At 33.8% G+C, this 11,844-nt stretch overlaps 1 protein-coding gene across 1 annotated transcript; it reads left to right on the top strand.

Annotated features, from left to right (window-relative positions):
- The first annotated feature begins 7,524 nt into the window (after positions 1–7,524).
- LOC132272914 (probable serine/threonine-protein kinase PBL15) lies at positions 7,525–10,710 on the top strand. The gene is made up of 4 exons (XM_059773979.1): positions 7,525–7,707; positions 7,852–7,996; positions 10,338–10,465; positions 10,546–10,710. The coding sequence occupies exons 1-4, from the start codon at positions 7,525–7,527 to the stop codon at positions 10,708–10,710; spliced, it is 621 nt and encodes a 206-aa protein (XP_059629962.1).
- The last annotated feature ends 1,134 nt before the right edge of the window (positions 10,711–11,844 follow it).

The following is an 11,844-nucleotide window of genomic DNA, read 5'->3' as shown; positions in this document are numbered from 1 at the left end:
CTATTCTGCCATGTTCTCTAATCTACAAATTCCTACCAACCCTTTACTGTAATAGAATTATCCATCACTAGCTCCAAGACTCCATAATTCTGTATACAATCATGGAAGACTTTAAAACTTAACACCACTCATGCTCTGAGGATGTGATGCAAAGTCCTTAGCTCCAAGACTCCATAATTCTCTATGTTTCCCGAAGATTAAAAAAAAGAATAAAAAGTAAAAAGATGTGCATTGATATAGAAGTATGTTTTGGTTCATTTTGATGTACGGTTAGTCCATCTATATTTTGAGCTCAGCTTATTATTTTTCCTGTTTTGTGACATGAAACTAAAACGGTCATAACTCAGTCATTTTAAATCCAAATTGGGTCATTCTTGAGCTTAAATTTAAGAATTTTTCGTTAGCTTTCCAATTGTAGGAATTCCATTTTCAGATTCCTATCCTACTATGAGATATTTAAATTTTAGTGAGATAGTGTCGAAAAATTATTTAAACCGAGATAGAGTATTTATGGAAAACAATTTCTATAGGGTCTAGAAACTCATGAAATGTTTATACATGTTTGGTATGACCTTAAGGGACCTAGTTCCACTGGAAGGCAATCCCGTGTTGGTCAGTAATGAGAATTTCTCATATTTCTATAGTCTCAATTTGTGTCATAGTCCCCAATACTGCAACCTACAAGGTAGTAATAGATCTTTGTAAGGACTGCCCTACCAAAGTGTTTGGACCTTCCAACAACCCACTCTTACTTATTACATTCACTGAACATTTTTGTAGATAAAACTGCACCTTCTCCTCAACTATGATTTTTGCTAGATAGATTTAATCTTGGATTTATAATAAAATAGAAGAAAAAATTCTAGAATCAATCAATGTATAGAACCTTCAATCTGAATCATGGTGCATAGGACCAAGGCACATCATCCCCTCCATTGGAGGGGATCCAGATTTTTTGTCTATAATAATTTTCGAACATTCAACTCTCACTTTAGGAGATTGAGGAAATACTTGGGCCTTGCTTGGTTTGTCACTCGAAAAATTTAATTTTTTGAAAATTCAATTATAATAAGGCATGTGTTCAGATAACCGTCTTTTATAGTTGTCGTGAAGTAGTTTCTATTTTTTTGAGTTATTGAGAATTGTTTTATAAGTGTCAAATCAAACAGGCCTTTGATAACTTCGAATTTTCCATTTTAGAGTTTTATGTAACCAATTTGAGGAAAGGATGTGATTGATCAGGTCACTTCATACTACCGATACGGTGAAGAATCCAGTGAACATGAAAGCTTTGTGGGGCTCTAGTCTAGATTTTTATGGAGGAAAATATGTGAAAGGAGTGGAGTTGAGCAATGAATTCACTTCAGCTATGATGTTGATGAATGTCTGGGCCATGGATGAAGCTTATAGGTTAATTGAATGTAATTTTATCTTTGAATGAATGTAATTAAAGCTTTGATTTAGCCGTTTGAAAGTTCAATTATAGGCGCACACAAACTAGATAAAGATTTATACGTGGTTCACCCTCACAAATAGGGTTACGTCCACGAGCGATGTTGACGTCTATCAAGTGTTATCACTTGCTTCCAACAACCTATGTTGGGAAAAGAAAGCAAAAGAAAAAAAAAATTATTTCATGAAGTTTCAATGTAGGACATATTTGTCTTTTTTCATGGTTTCATATGAAAATTTAACTATTTATAATGGTACTAACCATGTGTGCCACCATACTTAGATGAAATAGGTCCAACTATGGAAATGCTCAGAGAGTATAATATCAGAACATACTCCCCCGGGGAATTAGAAGGTTTTACCAGTAATTTTAGCCTAGCAAATCTGATTGGAGAAGCCCAATTCGGCAAAGTGTATCGAGGAAAGACTCAACAAGGTCAGGATGTGACTGTGAAGATTTGGGAAGATTTAGGATAGTTTCCTGTAGGCCGGGATGAACACCGTTCCCAATTGGCGGTAGTAACAGTATTTCATTAGTTTAGTGTCTCAAATTTCAATTTTGAAATTTGATGGTTATAAATGTTATTCCTGTCATTGTTGAATGTTGTGTTTCAATTTTCCCAGAAAGAATGCATTTTTCTAATGGAGTCGAGTGTAAATCATCATCCGAGTCTGGTCAAACTTTTGGGATATTGCTGCGAAGATAGTCTGTTAGGGGTTGTTTATGACCTTAAACCAGTGGATACAGTGGACAACCTCATTGATAAAGGTAGTACATATTTTCTTTCTTTGATTAATTAGTTACAACTTGACTTTTTTAATCATACGTTAATCTGTTGAGCATGCGCGTCATGTTTTCAGTATATGTTCAGAGAGAGGAAAAATGAATCTTTCAAAGTGACAACTATAATTGCAAGACCAACTGATTTTCCATATTAGTGTTCGGTGATAACATTTACTTCTTTGGCTTGCTATACTGAATCTTAAATCTGCTCCTAAACTGATTATTTTAGTAAATCATTGTTTAGTTTGTTGGATAATCTCTCTCTCTCTCTATCTCTCTCGGTGTGTGCACTTTATTTTCTTCTTTGACTAAGAAAATATATTTCTTTGAGTAATTAAAATTTTGTCTTGTTTGGATGTACCGCATTTAGTAGAGTGTAGCTGCCATCACATGCAGGGATATGGTTGGTACTTAAGATAGACTTCTTTAAAATAGAATAGTAGGCTATTTACTAAAAGAGTTTTGTTTTTTTGGGTGAACGTAGATGGCTTTTCCTGGTCCACAGAATCAAGGTGGCAATTGATATTGCACGTCTGCTTGAGTTTTTGCATTATCATCATAAACCGCAATACGTAGTTCGCAATATTAGTTCTGCACATATAATGGTTGATCAGGTCAGATCTGGTGTCCATTTACTTAGTGCACTTGGCTTTTCAGAAATTTTGTTCAGGAGAATTTTTTAATAGGAATTAAACATGGTATTATGTTATGCTTAAACTCAGGATTACAATCCAGTACTATTCGACTTTTGTATGATAGTTGGTGGGGTTTTTGGTGATGAGCAACCAATCGCAAATAAGTTTGTACTTGGAGCGCGCCAGGCTATACTGATCCGATCATTATGAATTTTGGTATGTCAACGTAATATTGTATTTATAATCTATTCCAAGTCTAGAGTTCATTGCCTATGTCACCGGTGCATTTCTTAATTGCGAGTGCTTTTTTTTCTTTTCTTTTTCCAACTATTATATAATGCTAAACAAATTGTGGGCAAACCAGGAATGTCAAGTGAAAATATCAATCCAAACAAATGAGTAAATCATTTTGATTACTCATAAAAGTGTCCTTGACCTCTCTTTTTTTGGGAATCCATGGTGCTTATTGTGGGGAGGAAACTTGTGTGCAAAAAACTCTAATCCTAATATCATACTATTGTTATGTGGTTCGCTTTATGAATATGACACAGTATCAAAATTTCTCGTTGCATACATGTATGAATCATAATGGTGAAGATCGAAGTGACTTGATGGTGCAAAGGAATTGTAAAATCCCAAAATAAGTAATTAATTTTAATTCATTTTGGCTATGAAAGGTCATTTGCTGTTGATTGTGGAAGAGAGGTGGAAAAAAAGTAAAAATTATTGATGATGTTAAGCAAGAGAAAGATAGAGTGCCCCATGGTTGAGAGAGAGATGGTGGTTGTATTTTTGCTCTAATAAAAGATGGTCTTCTTCATTCTGGGTGCAACTTACTTATTGCATACAAGAATATTCTTTGACCTCGTCATTTTCATCTCAATGTAATACTTCCATAAAGTTTCAAGAGCCTATCCAATGAACGTATCGAAAGCAAATCCACATATTGGAGATCATATACAATAAATATGTAAATATTATTTTACCTCTAATGGGGTATCATATAGTTCATAGAACCACTTATGCTACGTAACTTACGGATGAAAGTATCTTCAAATCTAACAGAGCTAGAACGGTCCCTTCTGAATAAAATTTGGGTTATCAAGTCCAATACGATTTGAACGAGCCGAAGAAATCATTATTTGGCTGCTTTGCCCTCTCAAAGAAGTTCTCTCTCGTGCACAAAAGCTTTGAAGAAGATTTGGCATTCAGTCAACACGATGGATATAAAATTACTGATCTGGCAATGCGCAGTGTGTCAGACAAGGGCGTACGTCCTTGGAGAGGTTACATGCTGTTTGTCGTCATGGTCATCCGGGTTATTAATATGATGCTCTGTAGGTGAATAATGAAGGTGTTCTCTTTTTTTTTTTCTTTTTTTTTTTTTTTTAGCCGCTGGGATATACTGTACAACAGAGTATGCTCCTCTCAGACAATGCGTTGGGGAATTTTTATATATTTTTAACAATATATGAATATGAAATCAAAGATTCAATTGACATGGAACACAATATTCAGCTTGAACAATCAAAAGGAATTAATATTAATTGATTGTATTATATAGACAAGAAAATAAAATAGATGAGATAAAATGTGTAAGATATTTTTAAAGTCCGTATTTTTTCCGTGTCTCTTCCATTGCCTCATTACTCTTAGGGAGAGGATTTATACTTGCTATTAAATTAACAAATTGTATATGGGTAATGGTCAATTTGATTAAATAATTCTCACATAATATAATATGATTCGGTGCCGTATTATATATTTTTTCGTGTTATCAAAATGTTCCTTCCTCATTTATTTATTTATTTATTTATTTATTTTCTTCCTTAATGAAAATCTAATTGTTGTGAAAGAAAATAACTTACAACTGCGATAAGAAAAAATAAAAATAATAATAATAATAAATAATCTTAATGGTATTTAAACATAATCATCAAACAAAAGGTGAACGCTACAACTTGGGACAAACAACATAAAAATAAAAAAATAAAAAATAAAAAGAAGAAGAAGAAGAAGATGATCCTACCTTTAAATTTTTTCCTTTACTATTAATTTAAAAAGAGAGAAAAAAATATCCAAAAAGGGTGATACATGAGATAAAGGTTTGAAACTATACAACAACTTCAATTTTCAAAATACATTTTAAAAAAAAAAACTAAAAAACATAAAATCTCGATTGTATTTTTGGATAATTGTGTGGTAGGAGAAAATATTAAATATTTTGGATAATTTATTCATCAATTTTTGTTAAGCTATTTTATACACCCCACCCGATGGACTCGACTTAATTCTTTGCAAAAACACCAAAAAATAAATAAATAAACAAATAAAATAAAATAAAATATTTTACCTAAAATAGAAAAAAAAAATCCCAGAAAAATATTTTACCTTAATTGAGAATGTGGCTATTCATGTGTTAAATATAAGGTAAAAAAAAAATTCCCAAAATATGAGGTAATTGACTATTTAAAAAGTTTTAATTTTTTTCTAAGTTTATTTTAATCTAGTATCTTTATAGGCTATTAAAGTTTCTACCATCGTGTATATTTGTTTTATATTTCAAATTGCATCTTTGTAAGGACCATTGAAATACTTCAAATTATGTTTTTGATCATTAATATTCATCTATTACTTTGATAGGTATTTTGTTAATTACTATAATAATCAAAACTAATTATCTATCTAAGTCTCAAAAACAAAGACAAGAAAAGAAATTTGAAAAAAAAAAAAAAAAAAATTGCAAAAACATGAAAAAATCTAAAAACATTGTTGTTTTTCTTTAAATTTTGTACAAATTAAATTATTAAATTTGAGTATAAAAAATTAAAAAAAAAAAAAAAAAAAAAAAGATATGGTTTATAGAAATTGAAAAGATAAAGATGAGGATAAGAAAAATGAGTATTTTATGAAACAAATAAAAGTATTTAATTTTGAATAACCATTTTTATGTATGTCGATTCCAATTTTTTTTTAGATGACGTGAACTCTGAGGCCTTCCACAACAATGCAAGAGCAAGGAGTAAACACACCGACGACGAACACGGAGGAAGCAAGGCCTGCTCCGACGAGCGAGGACGAACTAACCGGAGAGCAAAGAAACAGCAGCGACGGTCTGAGCTTGGTAACTGTATCGGCGGTGTTCTGAATTTCAAATTTTAAAATGTGTTTGGAAGATTGGGAACAGAGAAGAAGAGAAAAATATATTTGTATGTATGTATAAATATTCTGTCTTTGGTTGAATAGTTTTCCATTTTTAACTCATTTACGATCATATAAGGTAATGGGAACCAAACAAGGTAATGGGAATGATCATTCCATTTCCATTCCATTCCTCGATTCATTCCATTCTAAGCTTATTTCATTCCTCTACACCAAGTATACATTGAAGAAGTGTCGACATTGCGAACGCCATCAAATTAGTAGAAGCTGATACGTAGACTAGAGAGAAACCTAATCCTAATGGAAGGTGAGAAACATTTTATATCCATTTAATGTCAAGTTATTTAGTGATTCTATTTCAATTTGAGCAAAATTTGCTGTTGGTTCTTCTTTTTATTGTCAAGAAACTCACATGCACATAACCATTTGTCATAAACCGTATCTGTATTTGGCTTATGCAAATAACTTCACATTCTTTATGCAACCACGACAATTTTTTCATATATATATTGCACTAAGGACCAAGGCACATAATCTCCTCCACGGGAGGAGATCCGAATTCTTTGTCCATATTGATTTTCGAACTTTCAACTCTCACTATAGGAGATTGAGATTTGAGAAGATATTTGGGGGCGGTTTGATTTGTAACTCTAAAAATAATTTTTGTACAGGGACTCTAATTGGTTCCTTTTTTTTTTTTTTTTTTACTATTATGAAAATTTAGTTATAAAAATGATTTTCCTAGAGGAGACTTTAAAGGACTTATCGGAAGAGTTATCTTAAAACAGTTTTATGTTTTTTGAATCATTTGAGAACTTTTGTCCAAGTGACAAATCAACAGGCACTTGATAACTTCAATTTTTCATTTTTAGGGATGGCTTAAGCCTATTTGGTTCAGTTTTCTCAAGCTAGTTATCAATAACTCAAAAAAATAGATCAGAGAATCCTTAATGGTACTTCCTCACCTACCAAAGTTATTATCAATGGTACAAGTGTTGAGGGAAAAAATGAATAATAATAATAAAGTAATTTTTTTTTCATAAAATAAATTCCAAAATCTGACAATCAAACAAAATTTTGGATTATTTTCAGTTATCAGAAAACTAGAAACTTACATGAAAAAATAAACCAAACAATCCTTTAACTTTCAATTTCACTTCCACCCCAGGGCATATATGACATCAATACGTTTTCCTAGGGCATTTGTAACACGACCCATATAGGCAGTGTATTTGAGCAATTATAGTTTGGACCGACATTGTCTTCAATTTCAATTCCAATTCCAATTCCAATACCAATACGTTGTCTCGTTGTCAAAAACTTTGTTAATGCTTATAAAATTGTTTCATGTAGTTTCAATTAAAGATGACCAATGTACATACAAATGTAGGACATATTTGTTTATTCTCATAGTTTCGTATCAAAAAGCAACTGTTTCTAACTGTACCTAACCGTGTATGCCACCATACTTTAGCTTAAATAGGTCCAACTATGGAAATGCTCAAAGAGTTGAATCTCAGAAGATACTCCCCTGAGGAGTTGGAAGATTTGACCAATAATTTTAGTGAAGCAAACCTGTTTGGAGAAACCCAATTTGGCAAAGTGTATCGAGGAAAGACTCAGCGACGTCAGGATGTGACTGTGAAGATTTGGGAAGATGTAGGAGACTTTCCTGTTGGCCAGGATGAACACCGTTCCTAATTGACGATAGTAACAATACTTCATTTGTTTAATGCTTGTCAAAACTCAATTTTCAAATTTAAAGGTTATAGATGTTATTCTTGTCATTGTTCAATAATGTGTTTCTTATCTTCCCAGAAGGAATGCATCTTTCTAATGGAGCCACGTGTCAACCATCATCCGAACCTGGTCAAACTGTTAGGATATTGCTGTGAAGATAGTCTATTGGGTGTTGTTTATGACCTAAAACCTTTGGATACAGTTGAAAACCTCATTGTTAAAGGTATTACAGAATTCTCCATTTGATAAATCTGTTACAACTAGAATTTTTTAATCATACATCGTTTTTTCAGTATAGAGAGAGGCAAAAAAACACATTCAAAGTAACAATTGTTATTGCAACACCAACTGCTTATGTTGTTTGTCTTATTAGTAATCTGTGACAACATTTACATTTTCTACTCGGGTATGCTATCCGGTATCCAGAACACATGTTGAATCTTAAACCTGGTCCTAACTCATTGAATTGGTAAATTTTTCTTTTTTTTTGATAAGTAACAAATGCTTTGAAAGCGTTCGAAAGGAGAACGTATCCCAAGAGAACAAACACAAGGCCAAAAAGAACAGCCCTTTAAGCCTTTAAAGAGGCCAAGAAAACAACAATATCCTCAAGAGATCTAAAATCTCTACCCGAAACCCAGTAAAAAAGAGTGGAAAGAATAGAGAACTTAAGAAAAGAAAAAGGCCTCTCCTTGCCCTCAAAATATCTTTTATTCCTCTCCAGCCAAATGCACCACCACACACAAAGAGGCGTAACCCTCCAAGCATCACGAATATGGGCCACCACAGAGCACCCTCTCCAAGCCTCAACCATCTGTCTAGAGAAGCGAGGCATAACCCAATGGAACCCAAACAAATAAAACATCAAGTCCCAACATTCCTTAGCCACGGGGCAATGTAAAAGAAGATGATCCACTATCTCTTCATCCCGAAGATGTAGCACCGATTGACAACCACCTGATTTCTCCTTCTCAAATTGTCTTGGGTCAAAATCTTACCCAAAACAGAGGTCCAAGCAAAAAAAACCACCTTAAGAAGAGCCTTAGAACGCCAAACAGACTTCCACGGGGAGGATCCTCCAGGCTCAGCTGTAAGACACCTGAAGAAGGAACAAACATCAAAGCGACCTTGCAAATTTGGCTTCCAAATCCAACAATCAGAATCACCAGCCATAACTCCCTGTCGATACAACGCCTCCAACAAAAGAGTGACATCCTTAACCTCCCAATCCTGAAAAAGACAACATCCCAAACCAGTCTCCCATTATCAAGATAATAACAGTCAACCACCTTGGCCTGTTTATCCGAAGCCATCCTGAACAACCGAGGGAAAGCGAGAGTAAGAAAAACCTCCCCACACCAAACATCCTCCCAAAAACTGATCCTCCTACCATCCCTAATGCTATGTTTGGTTGGAGGGATGGATTAGGATGAGAGAAGGGATGGATGAATGTTTTCATATTTGGTTGGAGGGAAGGGAAGAGAAGGAGGAAGTAAGGAAGGATGCTTCATCCCTCCTTGCTATACATTTTTCTATCCGTCCAAATTTGGGGGAAGAGTGGAGGGAAAAAAGGATAACTATCAAAAATTGTTATAATTTTCATTTTTATCCTTCCTACAAATTTGTTAAAACCCTGTTGCGTTAAACAACGGTCGTGATTATTAAATAAATTTAAATTAATTAATTGTTTGGTGTGTAAAAATATATATATATATATATATATATATATATATATATATATATATATATATTGTTTGGTATGTAAGTATAAAATATTCATTTTAGACAACTTGTTCGTAGAGCTCAATATTATTAAATTATTTTATACTAATTAATTTTATAACTTTATATAGTAAGGGTATATTAATAAAAAAATATATAAAAACTATCATTTTCTTCCTTCCAACCAAACAAAAAAAAACTAGCACTCCATCAATCTTTTCTGCCGTCCCTTCCATTCAACCAAACAAAAAATGAAGGAGAAATTTTCCCTTCCTTAGAGATGATTCATCCATCCCTCCCCCTCTCCTTTCCATTCATTTTTCCATCCCTCCAACCAAATAGAGCATAAGTCTGAAACGGACATGAGCGGAAAAAACAGCCCACCCCTTCCGAATACACTTCCAAACTCCCACACCCCTTAGGCCACGCACCTCAAGAGAGCACCACCCTCCTCTACCTTCCCCATATCTACTCACAACAACCCTCTGCCAAAGCCAGTGCCTCTCCACCCCAAACCCCCACAACCATTTCCCAAGGAGAGCTTTATTGAAAGGCACCAATTTATGAAGACCCAACCCACCAAAATTAGTTTTTGGAATTTACCCTCCCCCCCAGAATTGGTAAAATTAGTTTTTGGAATTTACCCTTACTAAATAATATTTATTTTTATAATTTTTTTCTCTGAGTATGAAAAAGTATTCTTCGTTGAGTAATAAAATTTCTTCCTTGTTTGGACGTACTTTAGATTTAGCAACATAGTTAGTAATTAATACACAGTTCTTTAATTTTGATTATTTTGTTATATACTAAACTGGTTTTTTTTTCCTTCTTGGCATTACTAGATCATTTCTCCTGGCTCCATAGAGTTAAGGTGGCAATTGATCTTGCTCGTCTGCTTAAGTTTTTGCATGGTCTGGAGTTGCCATACGTGGTTCGCAATTTTGGTCCTCCACATATAATGCTTGATCAGGTTAGATTTGGTGTCCACATAGTGTACTGGAGAAAAAGTTATTAGAGTTTAAAATGATTTTATGTTATGATGAAACTCAGGCTTACAATCCAGTACTATTCGACTTTGGTATTATAACTGGTGGAGTTTTCGGTAAAAACCAAAGAATCCCAAATATTTACACTGTTGGATTGGAAGGCTATCTTGATCCCACTATTTCTGGTATAGTTACATCAACTATTCATTCTGAAATTATGTATGGTTAATACATATTATTAATGCTATATGAATTGTGAGGAAAAGAGATGTGAGAAGTGAAAAGATCAACTCACATAGAAGAGTAAATCTTTCTGTATACTTGTAAATTTATCCTCGACTGTTTTTCATTAGTAGGGAATCCATGTTGCTGCATTGAGAAAATGGAACATAATGTTTGAATCTCTATCTAGGTTCTCATAGCAAGGAGGCCAATATTTTCAATGGAACATGTTAAATTTTGTACCAAAAAGAAGATATCCAGTTTAGCTCAATACTCCTCTTAAGGTTTACAACAAGCACTATATTTGGATACCATTGGCTAACCAATCACAACATTTTAGTATATGGAGGAAAAGATCCTAGACACACACCAAAAAGGGGGAAAAAAAAAAATCTCAGATGAAAAAGGTTAAAGACAAGAACATAGCACACCAACATTAAGCAATCAATATAGGTGAACGATGGGCAAATAAAATTATTCCCTTCCAAAATCCAAGAGCAAAAGAACCAACCTATTATGGAGATGATAAGGCTACGGGTGACAGGGAAGGCCCTCCCATGCCTTGGCTCAAGGAAATCAGGAGGTGCATTGTTGGTTAAGGCAGTTCTTTTGCTTACAAGATAGATATGCAAATTGCTATTCCCTTTCTATTTTTATCTTAAAATCTGTAATTTTCTCTTGTTTTCATTTCTTGAGTTCTCCACTTTCATAAAACTAGGAATGGCATTAATTCACTCTCAACCTACTCTTCCCCTTTTTAAAAGGGTATTCAAGCTAATTTTTGCGTCGAACTCCTGAGTACCCTCTATCATCTACTGATACACTACAAGTGAGGACATCAAGTTCCTGAGTACCCTCTATCATCTACTGATACACTACAAGTGAGGACATCAAGTTCCTGAGTACCCTCTATCATCTACTGATACACTACAAGTGAGGACATCAAGTCATCAAACATATTGCTGCTACGAGAACTCCCTTCTTCTATTTTTTTTGTCAAATGCTCTTTACAAGGAAAGATTTAACGATTTTCTTTCTCTTTCTTTTAGAGCAAAACTAGCCACTTGCTAGGGGCTGTCCTATTACTCCTCTATTTAGCTCTCTACTTTTGCTTATGATTTGGAAGGGCAACGATTAGTAG

Source organism: Cornus florida, unplaced genomic scaffold, assembly GCF_030987335.1.
Source record: "Cornus florida cultivar Cherokee Brave unplaced genomic scaffold, ASM3098733v1 CherokeeBrave_3.0.0_Hap2_Chr09, whole genome shotgun sequence".
In the NCBI taxonomy this organism is placed as follows: Eukaryota; Viridiplantae; Streptophyta; class Magnoliopsida; order Cornales; family Cornaceae; genus Cornus; species Cornus florida.
The sequence above is the reverse complement of the archived record's forward strand: the minus strand, read 5'-3'. Positions and strand labels throughout refer to the sequence as shown.

Coding starts and splice junctions, on each gene's coding strand:
- LOC132272914 (XM_059773979.1), top strand. CDS start 7,525: ATGGAAATGCTCAAAGAGTTGAATCTCAGAAGATACTCCCCTGAGGAG. Junction 7,997..10,337: donor TGAAAACCTCATTGTTAAAG/GTATTACAGAAT, acceptor TGGCATTACTAG/ATCATTTCTCCTGGCTCCAT. Junction 10,466..10,545: donor CACATATAATGCTTGATCAG/GTTAGATTTGGT, acceptor GATGAAACTCAG/GCTTACAATCCAGTACTATT.